This window comes from Piliocolobus tephrosceles, chromosome 2 (assembly GCF_002776525.5).
Source record: "Piliocolobus tephrosceles isolate RC106 chromosome 2, ASM277652v3, whole genome shotgun sequence".
NCBI classification, from domain to species: domain Eukaryota; kingdom Metazoa; phylum Chordata; class Mammalia; order Primates; family Cercopithecidae; genus Piliocolobus; species Piliocolobus tephrosceles.
This window is the reverse complement of record NC_045435.1, coordinates 9,729,286-9,745,249: the sequence shown is the minus strand read 5'-3', so window position 1 is coordinate 9,745,249 and position 15,964 is coordinate 9,729,286. Positions and strand designations below refer to the sequence as shown.

At 32.6% G+C, this 15,964-nt stretch overlaps 1 protein-coding gene across 1 annotated transcript in view; it reads left to right on the top strand.

Moving 5' to 3' along the window:
* The window catches only part of EPHA6 (EPH receptor A6), a 941,742-nt gene extending 934,497 nt beyond the window's left edge, over window positions 1-7,245 (top strand). Inside the window, exons 17-18 of the mRNA XM_023216075.3 lie at window positions 5,882-6,031; window positions 7,053-7,245. Coding sequence (XP_023071843.2) covers window positions 5,882-6,031; window positions 7,053-7,167 — 265 coding nt within the window. The 3' untranslated portion in view covers window positions 7,168-7,245. The remainder of the gene's footprint in view (window positions 1-5,881; window positions 6,032-7,052) is intronic.
* Window positions 7,246-15,964: the final 8,719 nt, after the last annotated feature.

Below are 15,964 nucleotides of genomic sequence, written 5' to 3'. Positions count from 1 at the left end.
AAGAGGCTAACTTTCCCAAAAGTACATAGCAGTAATGAGTAGATCAGGAATTTGAAGGCCACTGACTCCAAAGTCCTTGTTCTTTCCAGTATACAACATAGAATCACACACAAGGGCAAGATGTTTGCTAATACAACCCTGCTTCAAAAATATGATTATAAGAAAAGGGGGTACATTTTCACATTTCCAGATAGATTTTATCTGGACTAGTCAAAATTCATAGATGGAGTCTATTAAAATTCAAAAAACAATTTTTAGTGGAGAGCAGCCTGTTATTTTATGTCCCAGTAGGCAAATAGTAGAATGTAGAGAATATGACCTTAGTCATGGGAATAAATAGAAAATACATAGTCCATATATCCCCGAAACACCCTCCTACAATGCCCAGCCACTTGAAGAACATTACTTGAAAAAGGAAAGTAGTAATAGCAACAATATAGAGAAATGAGGAAAATAAGGCAGTAACATCACATAGTTCCAGAATTACGTCCTCAGACATTTCTGTAGATTGAATTTTTCTGGTGCTGGCAAATATGTTTTACTTCTTTTTCTCACCATGGCAGACATTACTAATCATCACAACACTCTCCTGCTGAGCCCAGACGCTGCCTTAGTATCCTTCTCATGACCGCATTTTGACAACCACTGCCAATGAATTGCAGTTAGCATGTGACATGAAACCTATTTTCTGATCCTGGATTATTTCCTCACAAAAGCAGGCTTTTCTTGAGGTTCCGGGGTCTATTACTCTGGCTGTGGGAACCATGTGCTGGGTACTCTACTGGGAATTATGGGGAATTTTTTATAAGTATTATCCCTGCTCTGCATCTGTTCCTCTTAATGTTCAAACATATCTACAACTTTAAATTTTACTTTGAAATTTTAATTTTCATTCCTTCATATTTTTCACTAGTTATCAGCCTTATTTCTGTTTTAAACAGTCTAACTCCACAGTGTTAAGGACATTAATTATTTTTTGTCAGTCTTTTATTTTCAGTAAGTCTTCGATTGTTTGTTATTTATATGATTATGTAAACATAATAAGGCTGATAGTGAAAAATATGAAGGAATGAAAATGTTACCCACAAGCACAAAATATCTATATCTATATATTTCTATGCATTTGAGGTTTTATAGCCCTTTGAGTAAAATTACACTTTACAAATGTTTTAAATATCAAAATTCTTTCATTAATTTAATGTGTTCAAATTGAATGTTAGCCTTAATTGTAAAGAGGACTTTTTAAAAATATATGATTAAGTAAATGCTTCTTCAAAGGGTATGTAGATAGCGTATGTATGACAAAATTATTTCATGCATTAAATGGATAGTGTGAAGTGTACTCCCTGAGTCACAAGATGAGGAACTCATGTAAAAGCAGCCATATGGCATTAAGTCAATGTGCTGTTGTGGCTCTAGGTCTGGTTATCATTGTAGGTGAACCCTTAACCTTATGCTACCCAACTCCACCTATCACTGCCTCTTTCTCCACTCTGAAACCTATAAAGACAGAATAAACAAACATTTTCACAATAGAAGAAATAATTTAAATAAAGAGCATATTATTTAATAAGTTGACAACTATATCGACAGGTACTTATTCTTCTAGGTTTTTTATTTATTGGAATGAAATGAAAATATTCATCATGAATCAGCCATCATGTTATGGACCAAACTTTTCTGTAGAGAATTTAATATTCGAATCTGAGTCATCATGTATTTAATGAACTCCTAGAATGTTTTCAGCGTTATGTGAGTGCCTACATAAAATAGAAAGATGTGTTCCTGCCCTCAGGGGGTTTTCACTTATTCTTTAAAAAATTCTTCTGTCTTATGAATTTTTCCCAAAGAAGTTATTCAATTGAAACAAAAGGAAACATGCTCTTAAACTACATACTCACGTCTACTAAAAGACTGTTGTTGGCAACCTAAGAGTCTAACTTTAGAAAATTACAAATTATTAAGCATCCACATATAGAATATTATGTACCCATTTGAATATGAAGACTGTTGAAACATGGGATACATTCATGAATATATGAAATGAAGGCAATATAAAATAAAATGGACCCTATCTGCACATTTCTGCTAATCATATATACATGTATGAGCTAGGAAACAAGAAGTGTTAGAGTGTAAGAGAAGAAAAACCTTTAAGCATTTGAGGGTGTCTGTCATATTAAAATAGAATCTTAGCTTGCAATAGTGTTTCTCAAAATAGAACCTTTCTTAAATCATTTTAGTATGTCCATTACTATTATATATTGATATGATGAATATGAAACATGGAAAACTTTGAGGATAAAACACTTCTTGCCTTTTAATGGTAGTATTGATATACATTGATGACACATGTAAGGAACTTCTAAGTTAAAATGCTAACACTATTGTGAACTCAAAGGACTCATTAGAGTAAAAACTTCTGGACTCTTACCAGAGCTATTCATTTTTTAACATATTTTATTGTATTGAAATTTTATATTTATTACTAAACTGTAACATTACCTGTAATACCTATGCTCCAGCCCTTTCTATTATCTAAATTGACCATAATTATACCTGAAATTTCCTAATTCTAGCCCTATTCTCATTTTTCTGAGGAAAAAGTTGACCCTTGACCTTCTATTCTACAATAAGTATTTTTTTAAATGTGAGCTGCAGGTTTTGCTGTAAAGATATTTCTCAGGTGGGCAGTACTCACTAATCACCGAATAGCACAAATTTCTACATGCTCAGCAAATAGCACACTAAATTTATCATTGTACATGTTTGATAAGAAAGGGCATTTATTGTTTATTAGGTAATATTCCAGAGAATTCATGTGAGGATAATGGTACCAAGCCCTCGAAGCCAGAAAATAGCAACATTTTTCAACTTCCTTAGAAGATAAGGTGAAAGAAAAGTTATTGCACAGTGGCTGTGAACAATGAGGGAACCCTGACCTTACTAAATCAACTGCCAAGGCAGTTGTATAAGGCCAAAGAGTAACTAGGTCACTGAAGATGTGTGGAGAGAAAGGGAATTATGGTATTGAAGCATTCTGGAAGCAAACAGTAGATGCTTTTCAACAAGGGAAATAGGCTATTTAAGTCATTTAATATACAGAATGTCCTTCCATGACCTTTTATACTAAGGACATAAAATTAGCAAGTTACATTTCCACTCACCAAATATATGAAATCATGAAATTTCAAGAGTTATTCCAGTGTTATCTCGGGAGAGAGAAGTAGAAGTCATCTGACTATGTCGGTGCATCGAGAATGACATAGGAGTATGAAGGGAAAGTCACTTTAATACATTCTTTTAATTTTGTTCAGTTTTAACAAACTACTTTGACAAGTATTTAAAAGATATGAGAGACACATTATTTTGAAATAGGACATTCAATTTTCTAACATGTGATTTTATTTATGTTAACAAGCAACAAGGATATCCTGGTCATTTTGATATTTAACCTCTTGGCCAGTGAAGTACGGTATATCCCCTGAAGCTGGTCAAATAATTTAGAAAAATAATATAGAAACTATCCTGAATTCTCTTACATATTTACAATGCACATTAGAGCAGTGAAGACTCTGAGAAACACTACAACTTAAAAATCTGCTTCACTCTGTTTGCCACAGAGACCTTTATTATTTTGTGTTTTACATATGAATTTTTATTTGACAATATTCATTAACATAAACACCTCTAGAAAACTTTAAATAAATACAGCAACAATTCAAGCATTTGCTGGTAGATGCTATGATAGCTTTCCAATCTTTCAACATGACTGACCTTTGTTTTAGGTCAAATCATGAATAATTTTGTTGTTAATTAAAATGAAACAGTCCACAATCAAAATAACATGGCAATCTGTAGTACAGGAGAAAAGAATGCAGCTCAACAGCCTCCAAATAGGAAATGTAATGGAACTGAGTAGTGTTAAAAAGGACAGAAGTCACTGTTAAGGATAACCAGACCCAATACAGAGTACAGTGTAATCAATCACAAGGTATATGCATTTAATTTATGTTAATTCCAATCATACATAAAGAGTACAACCCCACCCTGTCATCTCTGTTCACCCCACCTCCACCTTCAGCTAGACCTCAGTTTAGAAAAAGGTAGGTCAATGTGGTAATAAAAAGGAAAACCAAATAAATGAATTCTAGGCCTTTAGTAGGGACTTTATGCTGAATTCCAAGGGCACCTTTCAGAATCTTCAGGAGTTGTACCATATACAACTTGTGCTCCTAAAAGACTTGGGTCCCAGTGACTTTAGGCTGATTTAAAGGATTTTTAAGGGTAATTTTAATGGTTAGGGAATTACAGTTTTTACCTTAAGTATTAACCTTAGGACCTAATTCCCATATTATTAGTAGAACAATACCAGGGTTATATAGCAGGTATATGCCCTTCTGCTTCACAGTAGGGGAATTCTTACTTCACATGGTTTAATCATGTGTGCTTGTAGCTTATCAATTGCTAGTTAAAGCTGAAGTAGTTCAAATGTGAATGGTAAAAATATTTTGATAAAATAGTCCAAATATGAACTTTAAAATCTATGCCTCTAATTGTCTCTGTAGATTCTTTCATTCTTTATAAAACTTTAAAAACAAAGTAAATGAAAGGTGGACTAATTTCAATATTCCAATAAAAATAACTCAGTGATTCACTTCTAATAAGGAGGTTTTTCATTACTTAGAATATGTAGATTTAACTCAAACACTAAACTTTTTTAAAAGCTTTTTACTGCTTTACTAGTTAATATAAATTACAGATCTAAGAATTCTTTAAATGATATATTTATTACCCTAGAGCTTTAGTAACACATTTATTAGTATAAAAGCACTTTTACTACCAAGTATTTTTTAAAACATGCAAAATATTTTAATGTGTATTTTAATGTAATTATGTAAAGAAACTAATACAATTTATTGTCAGAATGGCTTAAATACACAATTCTGAGTTACTTTTACCATAATTTATAAGATTAATTCTGTTTTTATTCTCTCTGACTTAAGCTATTATATATAAGTATTTCATATATATTGCATATAAATATGTGTATGTATATATAAGCACATGTATACCCTAGCCTTTCCAAAGTAATACCTTTATACTGCCCCTTGCATCAGATCTGAGAAACAAAAATAAAGATTGCTATATCATTGCCTTGTTAACCCAACCTAACATTGATTTTGTGTTGTTTTGTGTCTTATTAATATCTGTGCATTGGGGACATTACCCTATGCTTGTATGGGTGTAAATCTTATTCATGCAATAGAACTCTATGACAATAAAAATTACATTTTAACAAATGATAAATTATTATTGAATGTTTGAGAACAGATAAATGGAAGTTTGATCAATGAATTCACCATAAGAAGGAGAAGAACTATCACAGCAAATGTAGAAAAGGACATGGATTCAGGGGTAGGTCAGACAGGGGAAGAATGAACATCCTGTGGCTAGTTACTCTCCTTGTGGGGACAAGGGATGGGCTATTCCTTAAGTTTCAAAACACAATTTTATGCAAGAGAAAAAAGTATAAGAAGAAGGGGGATAGCAAGATGTGAGTTCTCTCAAGATCCGTCATGAAAAAATTAAAAAGAAAAAAAATCAATATAAGGTCCAGTCGTAGTAGCAAAAAGCACAAAAAGCAAAAGTGTTCCACCAGATAAGTCACTGATTTGATAAATAATTTTTTAAAGTGATTGATTTGAATAAGATAGAAAATCAGAGGCTTTTAAATGGAGAAAACATTAGATGTAAGAATATTGTAAAAGGAAAAAGAAAATTCCATGATTCATGCTTTTTTTGGCTTTTAAATGCTCTCCACGTTTTGTTTTGTTTTGTTTTGTTTTGTTTTGCTTTGCTTTGTTTTGTTTTCTTACAGAATGCCAGAGTCCCCTGGTGAAGTTCCAGAATATCCTTTATTTGTCACAGTTGGTGACTGGCTAGATTCTATAAAGATGGGGCAATACAAGAATAACTTCATGGCAGCAGGGTTTACAACTTTTGACCTGATTTCAAGAATGAGCATTGAGTAAGTGATACTGGGGTTATTACTGTAACTAGATGCCCTGGGGATTATATGTTCAAATGCTGTATCAAGAACACCTTTCCTTAGGCTAGTAGGTAATTTCCAAGTATTTTCTCACCATTTCTGACTATGATTCTAGTGAAAGTTGGACATTACACTTTTAACTATTATTCTTTGAAAGAATATATTTAATTCAAATAGCTATTTAAAATATTTTAAATGTTTTCTAAAATGCATGTTACTCTCATCCAAATCATAGACTTTATGTCAACTTAATTTTACCTTGGCAAATTTTACTCACATATATTAATATTGCATAATCAATTCCTATTACCTTCATCAAATTAATGCAATATGATCACGTCATTTTCAGAGCTCCTTCTAGATATTATAATGGTCAACCATTTTCCACCGTCTCAAAGATTGTCCTTTGCGTACATGCAATGAAAATATTTAACATATGCTTAAAAGACTAAATGGTTAGGTTGAACCATATTAAAGTGCCATTGTTTTAAGACAGTAATGGCAATTTCATACAGTACAACATTTCATACAGTACAACATAAGGGCAATTTTTCCAGATATCAAAAACTCATGAGAAATCAAATGGAGTTCACATTATACTCTCCATCCTACATACTCACCGTTTTGCTAATACTGTTGCAAATGTATATCATTACCTAAATTATATAGCCTTTACACCTATGAAATATCTGAATATTACATAAGTACCTGTGTATAAAATTGAAAAATACATATTGTTACATCTGAGATTAACTTTACGCATTCTGTGGATCCAGAGAAAAGGAAAAAAGTAACAAACTTTTGCTGCTCATCTAAATCTCTGCTTAACAAGTAAGCCACACCATTTTTTGGCAACTGTGGCAGGGTGCTTATTTAATATATTTACATATTCATTTTATCTCGCATGCTTATCAGATCTAAATGTTCATATTCTGTATCTCTCTCTCTCTCTCTTTCTCTCTCTCGTTCTCACTCTTGCTCTCGCTCTCCTCTCTCTCAGTGACATTAGAAGAATTGGAGTCATACTCATTGGACACCAGAGACGAATAGTCAGCAGTATACAGACTTTACGTTTACACATGATGCACATACAGGAGAAGGGATTTCATGTATGAAAGTACTACAAGCACCTGTGTTTTGTGCCTCGGCGTTTCTAAAATGAACGATATCCTCTCTACTAGTCTCTCTTCTGATTCTCCAGACATCACTTCACAAACTGCAGTCTTCTGTTCAGACTATAGGCACACACCTTATGTTTATGCTTCCAACCAGGATTTTAAAATCATGCTACATAAATCCGCTCTGAATAACCTGCAAATAAAACCCTGGCCCACTGCAGATTATCGCTACGCAATGGCAAATAACTCAGCATGGATGTGTAAGTTTGTATAAGCAGTATATGGGAAGTGTTCACGGACTTAATCTAAAGAAATTTATCCAGGTGGGGCTTCCTTAGTGATGTATGTAGAGTTTGATGGTAGATGAGAAAGAACTAGTTAACCTTTCTTTCATGTTTTGTGATCAAGTAGCTTCCAAATTGACATAAATGTTTCATTTTTAGATAATTATATTCAGCTCTATTGGATGTATTGTTACTTTACTTTTTAATAGTTTAACTGTTGGTGCCTGATATTTTTAGAATTATTTGCAGAAATGACCAGTGATATCATGTAATGAATTTTTGTGAGGTATGACTATGATGAGAAGGGGGTTATTAGGGAGGGAGAAAAAAAATACTGTGTTTATAAATCATCTGAGGCTGGGTTTGTCAATTTTTAAAAAATTAACTTTATAGTGTCACACATATTTCATAGTAGGTGGTAGTTTAAAGGCTTTTCACCTCTAATTGTATTTATTTATTTATTTTTTACTCACTGTAGTATATTTCTCTACTACCTTATGACGACCACTCCTGGAAAGACCAAGAGTGACTTCATTGATCTAATAATGGCTTTCATAGAGAAAAGCTTGGGATAAATCCATGACTATTCCCTTTGTGCACTGTCACAGATTTGCAAAAGCAATTATCAAAGCACTGAGAAAATTAGTCATTCTCAGTAGAATTGCTTTGAATAAAATACATTAGATTATACCCTTAGATTTAATGTAAAATTATTAATTTAATTTAAACAGAAGTTTATGATAGATACATGGTGGCCCAAGGAAATAAACATACTTAGCTGACCATTTGGTATCGGTGCATTTTGCAAGTTGAAGCGTTCTTATGTTTTCTTTGCAAAAATAAGTTACATGAACATGCTGAGCTCTTTTCCAAACCTTCTAAGAAATAAGTATGAATACTCCAAGGAGTAAATAGATCTTACACATGAGCATAGTGTGTCAACCTGGGTCCAACATACAGTTACATAAAAATGAGAACACAGCTAAGATGTGTTGTTGTCATCATCTTCTGAGAGGCTTAAAAAACAAAGGTAAATACATATTTTAAGTGATTTAAGCTGAGTTGGCTTATCAAATTAGTGCTATATCTTATGAACAAATTAAATTATAAAATCAGCTGCTCCCTGTAAAACTAAAAAAAAATGATTACTGTTTTAGGTGGAAGAGTAAGTAAAATGTGTTGAGGGAAAAAAACAGAGTAGGTTCTCTAAAGATACTGATTTAATAAATTAGCTTTTATTGGATCTCAGTGATAATGGTGCCCTATCCACATTGACAAATTCCTATCTAAATTCATTTTTTGTCATAGTAGTGTTTTCTTGTTTGTTTTTTAATAAAGGACCCTGTTTGGGTTTTTTGTTTTTGTTTTTGTTTTTTGTTTGTTTGTTTGTTTTTGAGACAGAGGTGTTTTGCTCTTGTTGCCCAGGCTGGAGTGCCATGGCGCGATCTCAGCTCACTGCAACCTCCACCTCCTGGGTTCAAGCTATTCTCCTGCCTCAGCCTCCCGAGTAGCTGGGATTACAGATGCCTGCCACCACGCCTGGCTAATTTTTGTATTTTTAGTAGAGACGGAGTTTCACTATGTTGGCCAGGCTCGAACTCCTGACCTCAAGTGATCTGCCCGCCTCGGCCTCCCAAAGTGCTGAGATTACAGGCATGAGCCATGGAGCCCGGCCATTTTTTCTTATATTTAGATTTTGTTGATTGTCCCATTACACTAGACCCTTCTACATATTTTCTTTTGCTGACTTATCTCCTGATTTTTCCCTACCACAGCTTAATCCTTCTCATTTCAAAACAAATGTGTAAAGCAAAGCTAGAAGGAAGAGTCTTTAGGTACTTCTTAAAATACACACACAAAAAAAGGTGGGGGTCGATGGGAAATCCATCACTTTTTAAGTAAGTATGCCAGATATAGCTAGCCACATTTTCCAGCCATCAACCTGCATGGTTGTGCATCACTCATAGACTATCTGCAGTTTGCTCGATACATTTACACAAATCTGGATGCATTTAGAAGAAATATAAAATTTCCATATTTACCTATCTTCAAATATATATTAAATAAGAACAGATGTAAAACAGATTAAATTTATTAATCATATATTTATTTTTATAATACAAAAAAGGTATTTAGAAAAATAAGAAATAGAATAATATGGTCTTCCACAGGACTCTGTAAGCACCATCTGTGTACCTTGAAATAAATTCTATTAAGTTATTTAAACTTCTATGGGATGAGCATTCAGTGATTGCAAGATTAAAGTTGTCTGATAAGAATTTTTTCTTTTAAAATGTCTGATGATCCTATTCTACATCTGGTTAATTTGTACTTACTTTTTCTTTCCGTAACATCTTTTCTATAGTATCATAAAACTACCTTTTTGCTTTGTCTCTCACCCCATATCTCCTTCAAAATTCCTTTTAAATTATATTTTTATTTTTCAGAACTGTAAGCATGATAATCTTAAATGAAACTTTGAACTTCATCATGGTTACAGCAAGATTGAAATATGTGTACAAGATTAAACAGAAACATTAAAATATAAGGATATTATTTACTGCCTACCAATCATGGACCCCATGATCCCAGGAATATTAACAGTTAAAATGCCAAATTCATTTGAAAATTTTACATGAAACATTTTAAGACTTACTAGTGTACATTTTAGGTAATTAAATCTGTTTAATATGCAAAGCATAAAACTTAATTATAAAAAGAAAATAAGTAACTTCCATAAATCATGAGTCTTCAGGAATAACCTTTGATACCTAAAATATGCATATAGACTCATATAATTACTTTATTTTAAATGTCTTGATCTATGCTACTGAGGGGGTGTTTTGGATTTTAAAACCAGACAGTCAAAAAATCATTTTCATTTTATTTTCTAGATGGTCAATTTCAGTCTATAGGGAACTCACTATCTCATAGTAGAAGGCATATTTGGAAACATAAAATAAAAACAATGTACAATCAAGGAGAGAGATAAGGTATTTAAATCATTTCAAAGAAAACAATCAAATTGCAAAATTCATCTGGTTTAACACGAATCAAGAATTATAGCACTTCTGCACTGAGTTATAACTGGTGATAAATGTTCTACATTCCATATCAAAAGAAAACATCTTATTTCACTCTGCATTGCTCTTTAAAATCTATCAAAGTATAACCTGAATAAAACTACCTTCCAGCAATAGCTTTAAAACCTATCTCAGCCCATGAATGGAAAACAAATCCAAATCTGGTCCTTGAAAAGCAAAGGCTCTAAAGAAGCTCTTCAGAAGAGATGGTGAAGAATGAATTGTTTTACATATCACCCAACCACGTTTCTTAAAAATGTGTTTTGGTGTATTTTCCTATCAAATTTCTGCTCTACAAGGCAGTCAGTTAAATCTCTCATCTCATAATTTTCACTGTACTAGTTCTTTCTTTTCTCCTCTTTTATTAAATTTTCTAAAACTTTCTCAGCCCTGTTTTTAATTCCCCCATCCTATCTTTTTATTCCTTTCTCAGCTTCTATCACATCACACATTATCCCGATCAGCATAAAAAAGGTAGCCCAACAAATCTGAAAAGATTGTATAGATCGCCTTAGAAGAGACTTGGGGCAGGGGGATGCTGCAAAAGCTAAAATATGTTGGGTTCTATCACGTAATTGAGAACATTTGTACTCAAGAGGATATGAGTTCTGGCTTTTCCTTAACTTGAAATCAAGTTCTTTGGAAAGTAATTTTGAAATGGATGATGATGATCCTTTTCAATTGCTTTAACTAAGGAAGTTTATTATTAATTTAAAAAATAGTATCTTAAGATCAATATCTGTTAATGTAAACTCACAGTTGGTGTCCATGTCCGTATCTATCAAAGAGATTTGAAGCATACGTATTACTTCTTTTAGTATAAGCATCTTAACTTTTCCAATCTCAAATTCCATGAAGTAGAAGAGACTCATATTACTTTACATGCAATCAACAATTATTTTAATATTCTTTAAGGTGAAGACTCCAAAAGGTAGAGGAGTACACTGGGTTAAATGGATGGTATTCTTCCACCAGAATACAAGGTACTGAAACAACCTCACTTTTGGTTTTTATGAGCAACATTTTCAACAATTTTTCAATCTTTATAATGTTCCGCAAAGACATTATGGATTTTATCTAGTTCAGCTTAACAAGTATCTAAGGAGTATCTCCTATATGCACAAAATTTTACTACAAAGATAAGTTTGGCTGTGCTGTCGTTGTCTTCAAGTAACTCTCATTAAAATTTAGAGTTTTATTTGCTTTGTTTGCTCTGGTTGCCATGTCAGTGGGGGATAGCACTTTCCATAGAATATAAAGAAATAAATAGGAACTTCGTCCAGTGTGAATTGGATTTGCAATTCCAATTCAAATGGAAAGATATTTTGGACCTCAAATTCTCATAGTATTCTTCCCAAACACCCCATGATCCCTCTGGCAGGGGGAAGCATGCATCCTGGGTTCTCTAAAACAGTTTCTCTCATTAAGAGTTGATCCTCATCAGGAGTCACAGATTTTTATTGTCTGGTAGCATACCTGTCAGTTCGTATATGGATGCACTACCTCAAAAATGCCTCCTGTTAGAAAACATCAGCTTTTTTTTTCAAGAGCAATTCTGGAGTAATCTCTTGTTCAAGCCTATTCACTGGTTCTAGTAAACATAATAATAGGTATGAACTGCAGTGGTAGCATAAAATCCTTTCAAACTCCATCCATTTAACAGGGGACATAGACGATTACTCCTGACTATAACATATTATCAAGTGAAATGATAGAAACATCTTATATTGTGTAAAAGTAAACACTCAATCTTTTTCTTACTGTTAACTTAAAAAAAACAGTACTGATGAGATGTATCAAAGATTTCTCAGGATAAAAATTAACTTTTCTTGTTATAAGTGGTTGTGGCATAATATACATGTATTGGAAAAAATGTAAAAGATCCAGAAAAAGACACAGGTCATAAAAATGTTTTAACAAATCATCTTTTTCTGAGTAATAAATTAGCTTCAAATTAACAATGAGTTTACATAAAATGTATAAAAAATAACATTTATATCTTTTTTTTTTTTTTTTTTTTTTTTTTTTTTTTGTCTTTTTGAGATGGAGTTTCGCTCTTGTTGCCCAGGCTGGAGTGCAATGGCACAATCGTGGCTCACCACAACCTCCGCCTCCCAGGTTCAAGCAATTCTGCCTCAGCCTCCTGAGTAGCTTGGATTATAGGCATGCGCCACCACGCCCAGCTAATTTTGTATTTTTAGTAGAGACGGGGTTTCTCCATGTTGGTCAGGCTGTTCTGGAACTCCCGACCTCTGGTGATCCGCCCGCCTCAGCCTCCCAAAGTGCTGGGATTACAGGCATGAGCCACTGCGCCAGGCGAGAACATTTATATCTTAATGGAAAGACTTGGGCTCTTTGCTCTTAATTCAAAAGAGTTTTTGTTTTATTAGCATTTACTTTTTGAGATTTTACAATATATTTGGAACTTGTTTAGGTAGCCAGTGTCAATCCAAAATTACATTTTAAAATGAAAAAAAGAAAACTTTTCAATTACTAAGGGAGGCAAAGCACTATAAAATGAATAAACTTTACCTTTTAAAAAGGAATCTGTCAACTACAAAGTTTGTATATCTCAGTAACATCAAGTGATTTTTGCACTGTCCCATTGAAAGCAAAGTTTCTTTCTTTCTGTTTTTTTGTGTTTTTTTGTTTTTTTGTTTTTTTTTTTGGAGATGGAGTCTGGCTCTGTCACCCAGGCTGGAGTGCAGTGGCACGTTCTGGGCTCACTGCAAGCTCCGCCTCCCAGGTTCACGCCATTCTCCTGCCTCAGCCTCCCCAGTAGCTGGAACTACAGGCACCCGACACACCATGCCCGGCTAATTTTTTGTATTTTTAGTAGAGGGAGTTTCACCGTGTTAACCAGGATGGTCTCGATATCCTGACCCCGTGATCCACCCACCTCGACCTCCCAAAGTGCTAGGATTATAGGGCTGGCCTCAAAGTTTTCTTTTAAACGAAACATGGAAAAGTTCTTGCTTGAACGTTCACACTGATTAATCAAAGTAACAAATCTCTACAGCATTAAGAGAACTTTTTATTTGTTTCATTACAGAGAAAGTCTCGAAGAATTCCATTACCCTTAGACACAACTAATTCATTCCTAAGAATAACAAAGGCATTAAAGAAAAATCACTTGACAGATGAGGAGGAAAAATAGCTCTTAAATGTTAAATAAAGATGTGGCTTCTACATTTAATTAAAAAATAAGGTAAAAATTAACAACACAATATTCTCAGGACTTGTAAATTAGAAAAGTATCAGAATTAGTGAAAATCTTCCCTCAAGTAAAACTGTTCTTACCTGTATTTTCTGCATTATTTGTGACCTCTGGACATTTTTAATTTGTCATAATAAACTCATTTTTGGTTAGATAATAAGTTATAAGCTCAACAAATCAGAACAACTGAGATACAAGTATAGACAGGGTGCTCTACAAAATAATAAAAGGAGGACAACTCTAATTCAGGTTTCCTATTTAGTTAATAACAGGGTCTCCATCTCATTATTCCTCACTGAAGTGAGAACTATCATTATCCCAAAATAATACATTATTATAGAGAAAACTCCAAGGATATAAAAATAATTTTGCGTATATTCCATTCAATTTGTATATTTAGGTATTAGTAACTGAGGCTAGATATCTTTGTTTCATGAGTTAAATATGAGCTTACACGAGAAGCAAATTGATGTGAACATTTCTCTACAAGTTTTTCCACATTTGTAGCTCATTCTTAGAACAGTCTTAATTTGACTCTGTTCTATAAAGACTCAATATCATTTAATTTTTCAAAATCAGGATAGGGAGAAGAATGCTAATTTGTAAAGATGGGCAAACACTACACTTTCAAGATTTTTACTGTATGTAAAATGTCCTCTTCCACTGCTTTTATAATTAAAAATCTCTTTTCTACCTTTAGTAATTTGTAGGATGAACTGTGTGCATTTAGAAATCGCTTTTGTTAAATTTACATTTAAACACATCTTCATTCACTAAATTAGAGAAGCCATAATATAATTATTCATATTAGTTCATTTTTCAAAGTAGTAACTTTTGCTATCTTTAGAATTCTCATCTACCTAGTAATATAATTATTAAAGTCATGAGGAAGTTTTTCTTTAACTGTGCATGCTTTATTTATTACCATATTGTTTTTGTCTTCAAAATAAGTCTGCTCAAAATTGTAGTCTTTAGAAGCTCTATAACAAAAATCAATGGCCAATAATTTTCTAACAAACTTGTAACTGAACAAGCTATTTTATTCTGTCAATGTGATTGATGTGCGCATTGTTACATTGAACTTATTTAAATATCCATTGGTATATTATCAGGAGCTATTACTGCAATATCCTCAAAGTATCTTTAAGACAATGCTGAATATCACATACAGTTAATAAACAATGATTGGGGCTTTTTTAAATTGCTGCTCTGCATGGAAAGTAAGATGTAATGTGTATAAATGTTTGTCATTGAGGTTTGGAATTTATTTTAATGTACTCTTTCTTCCCATGCTAGATATGTCTTCAAAGAAAAATGTATTAATATATTCATACTATGCAAAAATCTCATTTTGTTCTTACCAAAAAAATGTAGCTTTGATAAAATTTTATGGTTTTTAGGCTTCTTAGAGTAAAAAAAAATCAAAATGTGAAATGGGAGCATTTTGGGGAGGGAGCAGGACACAATACCTGAGCAATGTTAACAAATATGAACATGAGTAGCAGCTGATGTAAAGACTACTGTGTGTGCTTGATTTTGGATACATTATTATTCATTTGGTTAATCACATTTCACCTTGGATTGTGACATTGAGAAACATTGAATATATACAGGATATAAATATCTTTGGTATATTTTACATAAATTATACTTATTTTTAATTTTGTGTACAGTGAAAACTTAGACAGTTTAATTTTGAATTTTGAAGGAATAATTTTTAACAGTCTTTGTTTCCTAAAATGTCAATTATGGAATACCTGCTATAGTAACCTCATTTTTTGAAAAATCAGAGGCAAAGAAAGAATGCAGAACATGGCAACAGACTAAGTTCCACTAAAATTAAGGAAAACACTAAAGGTAATACAGTACAAAGAGGAGTTTGTTTTAAAATTGTTACCTCATTTTAAAAACTGTTAGAAAAGAGTGAATAAAAAGTATGTCATAGTACTCTTACTGGTAATTTTGAAACTAAAGTGTATTTCAAGGATGGGAATCTCTAATATAAATGAGTACACTAATAGTTGTTAAAATATGTATTGATATATAAAATTAGAAAGAAATCTCAACATATCAAAAATAGGAAAAAGTTTATTTTAAAAATGTTTAGTAATAGAACAAGTCATCGAAATTCTTAACATTTCCATATTATTAATCCTTTGTTTTCCAAGACATACATAATCAAAGAATTTGCCAAAAAGTTCAACTAATAA